Below are 8,942 nucleotides of genomic sequence, written 5' to 3' on the forward strand. Positions count from 1 at the left end.
CTTCTTTTTACTAACTCAGAGGGGGTTGTCTGTAAAGGATGTATGGAAATCGGCATTTGACAACTCGAGTAAGTCATCCTCTGTCTTTGTTTATTTCGTCAGTCACTCTGGGCAGGTATTAACCCTTTAATCTATGTCCCCCCAACCCCCTCAGACATTCGGATTGGCCAACCCTGGGGGAGATGATCGACAATGGAAAGCGAGTTCCATGGTGCAGAGGTCCTCGTCATCCTTGTCATCGTTCCCAAGGGTCATATGGGCGGTGAAGGACAGGGGCCACCGCCTTGCATGAAGAGATCTTTGAGGGCGTCGTAATTGATCTGTGTACCTGTACTTATTTGGGATTCTTCTTAAGGAGGTCGCGCACCAATCACACACAGATTCCGCAGTTGTTCCTCCAGCAGTAGTAGACACGTCTCAGGGAAGCCTCAATTATACAAAAAATATCGATTGAAATGAAGGACAGGCCATTCGATCCGTTGTTGCTTACTCTTTCTTTGACTTTCTCTTCTCATTGCAATATTTTACGACTTTCGCTAAAATATTCTAGGACCACAAAAGAAGGTAAGAATTTTTGGAAGTGAAGCTCAGCACAAGTAAAAGATTATCAGCTCTGCGCTCCAAGCTAAAGCCACTCCTTGAACATATGTTGATAGATTACCTTCACAATGTGGACCAAAATCACATAGCCCATGACCATGGCCGCCAAGAAGCCATAAAACTCTGGTTTAGGACGTGACATCCCCAGTACAGCACTAAGCTTGGGAATGTAAGGAATGGCGAATACTATGCCACTGACCAAAGTAGTCAGGGCTACAATGGAGACAGACACTCGTGATTGGATAATGGGAATTTTTCCTGTTTGGAGGAGTTGGATAATAAAGAGCTGACGGAAAAAGGGCCCAAGCGTCAGGACCTTGCTTCGTTTTTCGGACCAAGACACACACCTGAGTTATTGCACCCTCCAAAAACCAATTAGTCTGGGCAAGTGGAACCAGGGTAGAATGTTGGTCTCGGATTCCGAATGGGTACCTGGGCATGTCATGAGCTATTTCAAAGAAAGGGAAAGAATGTGAAACCCACCAATTGATAAGGAAGGTACAAATATCGAATACACTGTAAGTTGGGCCCAAAAAAATCATGAAGCGTGCAATTGACCTGGCATTCCAAGTGGTTGGAGCGGCGAGATATTCCGGGTCGACGTTATCCCTGTGCGCACACCAGTCAGGACGAACTGATGACAAAAGACGACAAGCTCTACCAAGGAATTGTAGCCTGGGAGGAATCATACAGCAAGTTTTGGAAGAGAAGCTGGAGTGGTTGAATTGGCTGGTAAGGCAACCACGCTAAGGCGACTAACAAATTAAACAAACAAAAGACGTGTTATTTCGAGAAACCCTTGAGTCGAGAAACACTAACCGAGGACAGAGAAAACATTGTTAAAGTTGGATGAGGTGGCCATCTTGATGTACTTGATTGTATTGATGAACCTGATACACAGTTCAAAAGAATGAGAGAATGAGAGAGAAAGATACACACATTTGTCTGCCTTACAAAACACGATGGGCAATGACATCAAGATTTTTTTCCAACAGAATAACATTGGCAGCCTCCTTGGCGATCTCAGTTCCCAAATCCACAGAAATTTCGACATCAGCCACGCGAATCGCCAAGGCGTCGTTAACTCCGTCGCCTAAAAATGCGACAACTCCGCCCCCTCCACCACTACGTAACCCTTCCATGACTTGAAGTTTCTGATGAGGACCTTTGCGAAAATAATGCACCATTCCAGAACCGCATCAAACTTTGCGGCTTGACCAGTGGAAAGTGCAGCCAGCTGTGATCCCGTAATCATCAAGTCTTTCTCGTCCTCTGGGATGCTGAGGTGATTGGGGGAGGATGACTTGGAAGGAAGGATACCAAGATTTCAGGCGACTTTGGCAGGGAGCATTGCCAGTGAGAATTTTGACCTGTTCTCCAAGTTAGCATGCTATGGTTTGGTGACAAAAATAAACATGCCTGGACGCCCAGCTTAGCAAGCCTATTGATTGCCTCAGAAGCATTGGGTTACAAAGGATCCAAAAAGCCAACAAGTCGGATGAAGACAACCGTCGGTCACGTCATTGGTGTTCAACGTCATAAAAGGCAGGGCAACCGACGATTTACAAGCTACAGCAACAAGTCGAAGTCCTTCTCCATTGAGCCTCTCAGCCGTGTCGAAAATTCACTGTCCAGCATCGACAGTGAGCGGCGAGGCCTTGTTGGGCTTGAAGTCGTCCAACTTGGTGGACGCAGACGGTGTGGAACGCTACTCGATGCTAGTGTCACTCGGGTAGCGGGACGGCTGTTGGAGCACCTAGCGGACAACGCGAACAGAGGTGTGACGACCCATGAAGACTGGTGGGTACCACTTTTATCATATAAATAAGGTAACTGCCTAGAGCTCCCTGTGTATAAGTCCACAGTCTTTATGATAGGAATCATTCCAGTTACCATGTCTATTCATTAGGCGATTTTCATTAGTTATCTGGGCGATATCATGGTGATTTTCATTATTTATCTGGCTGATATCATTGCAATTTTCATTAGAAACCTGGGCGATATCATTGGAAATTTCATTAGCTACTTGGTCAATATCATTGTGATTTTCATTATTTATCTGGCCGATATCATTGTGATTTTCATTAGATACCTGGGCGATATCATTGGAAATTTCATTAGCTACTTGGGCAATATCATTGCGATTTTCATTAGAAACCTGGGCAATATGATTGGAAATTTCATTAGCTACTTATGGGCAATATCATTGGAAATTTCATTAGCTACTTGGTCAATATCATTGTGATTTTCATTAGTTATCTGGCCGATATCATTGTGATTTTCATTAGATACCTGGGCGATATCATTGGAAATTTCATTAGCTACCTGGCCAATATCATAGCAATTTTCATTAGAAACCTGGGCGATATCATTGGAAATTTCATTAGCTACTTGCAATATCATTGCGATTTTCATTAGTTATCTGGCTGATATCATAGCGATTTTCATTAGAAACCTGGGCGATATCATTGGAAATTTCATTAGCTACTTGCAATATCATTGCGATTTTCATTAGTTATCTGGCCAATATCATTGCGATTTTCATTGGATACCTGGGCGATATCATTGGAAATTTCATTAGCTACTTGGGCAATATCATTGCAATTTTCATTAGAAACCTGGGCGATATCATTGGAAATTTCATTAGCTACTTGGGCAATATCATTGCAATTTTCATTATTCATCTGGCCGATATCATTGCAATTTTCATTAGAAACCTGGGCGATATCATTGGAAATTTCATTAGCTACTTGTGGGCGATATCATTGGAAATTTCATTAGCTACTTGGTCAATATCATTGCGATTTTCATTAGTTATCTGGCCAATATCATTGGAAATTTCATTAGCTACTTGCCCAATATCATTGCGATTTTCATTGGAAACCTGGGTGATATCATTGGAAATTTCATTAGCTACTTGGCCAATATCATTGCGATTTGAACATCAGGCACTGCCTTCAGGGTCCACTTCAGGGTACATCCCAAAAGGGAAATATCACCTGGTTTGACTAAAAAGTGAAGAAAACCAAGAGGAGAATGACTTTACCTATCAGGGTCCATGTAAGGGGATAAAGAAAGGGCTACAATTATTGTATCGTGNGAAAAATGACCAAAAAAGGAAGGTTCATGCCCTACTATAAGAGTCAGATATAGACTACCAAGTTTACTGATAGACTACAAAAAAGTCGGACTTAGACTACACAGTTTACTGATAGACTATAAAAGACTATAAAAGCTTGGACTTAGACTACAAAGTTAGGGTTAGGGTCAAAAGGTTATCCTGACTACAAAGTTTGTAGTGTCCGCTTTTTGAGACTACAAAAGTTTGTAGTGTCCGCTTTTTCATTAGAAAGTTTGTAGTGTGCGCTTTTTGAGACTACAAAGTTTGTAGTGTTCATTTTTTCATTAGAAAAGTTTGTAGTGTGTGCTTCTGCTTTTTGAGACTACAAAAGTTTGTAGTGTTGAGCTTTTTCATTAGAAAAGTCTGTAGTGTCCACTTTTTGAGACTACAAAAGTTTGTAGGGTCCGCTTTTTGATACTACAAAAGTTTGTTGTTGACATGTAGTTTATGGTGTCCTTGGCCCTATCTATGTTATGGGGATGATGTTGAAGGATTGCCATCATATTGCCAGTGCTGTAGCATTACTTTTTGACATCATGCACAAGTTGTCTTTCATATTAGGAAAGGCTATTCCTATCTCAAAACATAATTGTAAGCTCATGTGGGGATATGGCTGAAGGATTGACATGACTTTACATATTGCTATTGCCACATCATCAGTTTCTCACATCATGCCCAAGTTGGCTTTCAAGCTAGAGGAGGCTATTCATGTTGATATCTACTCAATACATGGTCAACTTACAACATGACCTGACTTAAAGATACCTCCAAGGATGAATCAGCCCATCATCCTATGGCCCTCAAAGAGCAGTATCAAAGTTGATGATGTTTGGGACAGGCCAGTAGCTATCAATGTGAAAGCAGACAGTGTGAAAGCCAACTTGGTCATGATGTAAAAAACTGGTGATGTCATGTCAATCCTTCAGCCATATCTCCACATGAACTCATAATTATGTTTTAAGGTATGACAGTAGGTATCAATATGAAAGGCTTAGAATAGCCTTTCCTAATGTGAAAGACAACCTGTGCATAATGTCAAAAACTCATGCTGCAGCACTGGCAATATCATGGCAATCCTTCAACCTCATGCCCATAACCTAGACAGGATTAATGACACCACAAAATACATGGCAACTTGTAGTCTCAAAAAGCGGACACTACAAACTTTTGTAGTCTCAAAAAGCGGAAGTGCACACTACAAACTTTTCTAATGAAAAAATGAACACTACAAACTTTGTAGTCTCAAAAAGCGCACACTACAAACTTTCTAATGAAAAAGCGGACACTACAAACTTTTGTAGTCTCAAAAAGCGGACACTACAAACTTTGTAGTCAGGATAACCTTTTGACCCTAACCCTAACTTTGTAGTCTAAGTCCAAGCTTTTGTAGTCCAAGTCCGACTTTTGTAGTCTTTTATAGTCTATCAGTAAACTTTGTAGTCTATCAGTAAACTTGGTAGTCTTTTAGTGTATTAGTAAACTTTGTAGTCTAAGTTCAACTTTTATAGTCTTTTATAGTCTATCAGTAAACTGTGTAGTCTAAGTCCGACTTTTTTGTAGTCTATCAGTAAACTTGGTAGTCTATATCTGACTCTTATAGTAGGGCATGAACCTTCCTTTTTTGGTCATTTTTCCCACGATACAATAATTGTAGCCCTTTCTTTTAGCTTTCTAAATATACTGAAATCATGTTATTTGGTTTTGTTTTCATGGAGAAAAACACAAAAAACAAAAAAAAAACACGACACTTTTGAAATTCCTTTACCTCATATCTCCACAACAAAAGCACTTCAGAACATAATTCAAACAGATTCGGGAAGCTACAGTGTAGGGCTACAATTTTCGTTTTTTTGACCATTTTTGGTAATTGGTCATGTGACCATCATCCCAACATCCCCTTACATGGACCCTGATAGGTAAAGTCATTCTCCTCTTGGTTTTCTTCACTTTTTAGTCAAACCAGGTGATATTTCCCTTTTGGGATGTACCCTGAAGTGGACCCTGAAGGCAGTGCCTGATGTTCAAATCGCAATGATATTGGCCAAGTAGCTAATGAAATTTCCAATGATATCACCCAGGTTTCCAATGAAAATCGCAATGATATTGGGCAAGTAGCTAATGAAATTTCCAATGATATTGGCCAGATAACTAATGAAAATCGCAATGATATTGACCAAGTAGCTAATGAAATTTCCAATGATATCGCCCACAAGTAGCTAATGAAATTTCCAATGATATCGCCCAGGTTTCTAATGAAAATTGCAATGATATCGGCCAGATGAATAATGAAAATTGCAATGATATTGCCCAAGTAGCTAATGAAATTTCCAATGATATCGCTTAGGTATCTAATGAAATTTCCAATGATATTGCCCAGGTTTCTAATGAAAATCGCAATGATATTGGCCAAGTAGCTAATGAAATTTCCAATGATATCGGCCAGATAACTAATGAAAATCGCAATGATATTGACCAAGTAGCTAATGAAATTTCCAATGATATCACCCAGGTTTCTAATGAAAATTGCAATGATATCGGCCAGATAAATAATGAAAATCGCAATGATATTGACCAGGTAGTTAATGAAAATTGCAAATGATATTGGCCAGATAACTAATGAAAATTGCAATGATATCGGCCAAGCAGCTAATGAAATTTCCAATGATATCACCCAGGTATCTAATGAAAATTGCAATGATATCGGCCAGATAACTAATGAAAATTGCAATGATATCGGCCAAGCAGCTAATGAAATTTCCAATGATATCGCCCAGGTTTCTAATGAAAATTGCAATGATATCGGCCAGATAACTAATGAAAATTGCAAATGATATCGCCCATGTAGCTAATGAAATTTCCAATAATATCGCCCAGGTATCTAATGAAAATCACAATGATATCAGCCAGATAACTAATGAAAATCCACTTCAGTCACCCACCTTGAACAAGCTATTAGCCTTGTAAAATGTAAGAATGTATCCAGGCTAATAGGTTGTGCGGCCATTTATTTTTCTTGCCTTGGTAGAAAATATAATATTGGATTGGGTAGAAAATGTTTGACCTTTAATATTGTGACCAGAAATTTTTGGGTAGATAAATTGTGTTCAAAAATATCCTAGTCAAGTGAAAGTGGTCAGAAATATTTGAAGGGGTTCAGACTGGTAAGAAATATTTGAGCCAAGTCAAACTGGCCAGAAATATTTGAGGTGTGCCAAAGTGGCAAGAAATGTTTCAGTGGTGTGACATCGCTCGGATATATTCTAAGCATGTCACACTGCTGAAAAATCTTTTAGCTTTGTCACATGGCTCAAACATATCCGACCAGTGTCACGGGGTATCTGGGGTCCCAGTTTCAGAAAAAAAACTTGGTTTTTCTGGTGCAGTTTTCTCATCATTTTATACATTGCTTTTTTTTTCCCTCAAAACTCATCTAAGTTTCCTCTCACCAATACCCCACTTCTATCTGCCATTTTCACCACTCTAAGGTTGTCTTCACCAATACCCCACTTCTATCAGTCATGTTCACCACTCTAAGTCTGTTTTCACCAACACCCCACTTCTCTCTGTCATGTTCACCACTCTAAGGTTGTTTTCACCAACACTCCACTTCTCTCTGTCATGTTCACCACTCTAAGTCTGTTTCAATTCTCTCTGTCATGTTCACCACACTCTAAGGTTATTTTCACCAACACCCCACTTCTCTCTGTCATGTTCACCACTCTAAGTCTGTTTCACTTCTCTCTGTTATGTTCACCACTCTAAGGTTATTTTCACCAACACCCCACTTCTCTCTGTCATGTTTACCACTCTAAGTCTGTTTCACTTCTCTCTGTTATGTGTTCACCACTCTAAGTCTGTTTCACTTCTCTCTGTCATGTTCACCACTCTAAGTCTGTTTCAATTCTCTCTGTTATGTGTTCACCACTCTAAGTCTGTTTCACTTCTCTCTGTCATGTTCACCACTCTAAGTCTGTTTCAATTCTCTCTGTTATGTGTTCACCACTCTAAGTCTGTTTCACTTCTCTCTGTCATGTTCACCACTCTAAGTCTGTTTCACTTCTCTCTGTTATGTTCACCACTCTAAGGTTGTTTTCACAAACACTCCGCTTCTCTCTGTCATGTTCACCACTCTAAGGTTATTTTCACCAACACCCCACTTCTCTCTGTCATGTTCACCACTCATTGGGCCTTGTCATATGACTGAATATATTTTTGACCACCCTCCCCTCCACCTCTGCCTCTACTTCAGCTCCCAGATCTCCAAGTGCATCTTTCCCTCCCCCCCCAGTGAAACCCCCACATGTCTTAACTTGTAGACCAAATCCAAAAGATATTATGAAAATGTCTTAGCCAGGCAAACATGTGGAGTGAGTGAGAGATATCTCACAAATATTTCTTTGCAACTCAAACACTTCTGAACTTGTTAAAAATATCCCAAAGATAGTGTAAAGATTTCCTAGCCTGGCAAACATATCTGCAGTTAATTGACAAATATTTCTTTAGAACTCAAACATGTAGAAAATATCTGAAAGATATCATAAAGATTTTCTTGGCCAGGCAAACATATTTGACGAATATTTCTTTGGAACTCAAACATTTCTTAACTTCTATAAAATAGCCGAAAGATATCCTAAACATTTTAGGCCAGCCCAAACATATTTGAACTTGATGAGAGATATCTCACAGATATTTCTTTGGAACTGAAACATCTCTTAACTTGGAGAAAATATCCTGAATCAGATAAACATCTTTATGAAACTTTCTTTAGCCAGCCAAACCTTTCTGACTTAATCAGAAATGTTTTCCCAAGATATCTTGGGTAGCCCAACATTTCTTAACTTGGTAAAGAAATATCTCACAAACATATCTTGGGTAGCCAAACATTTCTTAACCTGACCAAAGTCTTTTGTATTTTATAAAGATTTCCTAGCCCAACAAACATTTCTAAACCTCATAAGAAATATTTCACAAAGATTTCTGGACCTGTCAAAGTTTTTTCAACCTTGGGATTTCTTTCTTTCAAATATATCCTATATATTTTTCAAATATATCCTGAACCAGAATATATCTTTCAGTCAAAGTTTTTTGAACCTTGGGCAGAAATAACTTGCAAAGATTTCTTTGCCTAGTCAAATATTTTTGAATATATCAAAAAAACATTTCACAACATTTTCTGGATCTGAATTCAATCTATTGACTATTGGATCAGATATGCTAAATG

The 8,942-nt window shown here is 39.2% G+C and overlaps 1 protein-coding gene across 1 annotated transcript; it reads right to left on the bottom strand.

Annotated features, from left to right (window-relative positions):
* Positions 1-625: 625 nt before the first annotated feature.
* Positions 626-2,287, bottom strand: LACBIDRAFT_297384 (Ca-transporting ATPase, truncated; the record flags this gene model as incomplete). The annotated part of the gene is given in 8 exon segments (XM_001880969.1): positions 626-886; positions 948-1,032; positions 1,084-1,209; positions 1,262-1,346; positions 1,420-1,490; positions 1,555-1,944; positions 1,953-1,970; positions 2,020-2,287. The coding sequence occupies 6 exon segments, from the start codon at positions 1,785-1,787 to the stop codon at positions 626-628; spliced, it is 861 nt and encodes a 286-aa protein (XP_001881004.1). The 5' UTR covers positions 1,788-1,944; positions 1,953-1,970; positions 2,020-2,287.
* Positions 2,288-8,942: the final 6,655 nt, after the last annotated feature.

This window comes from Laccaria bicolor, genomic scaffold, assembly GCF_000143565.1.
Source record: "Laccaria bicolor S238N-H82 LACBIscaffold_11 genomic scaffold, whole genome shotgun sequence".
NCBI lineage: Eukaryota > Fungi > Basidiomycota > Agaricomycetes > Agaricales > Hydnangiaceae > Laccaria > Laccaria bicolor.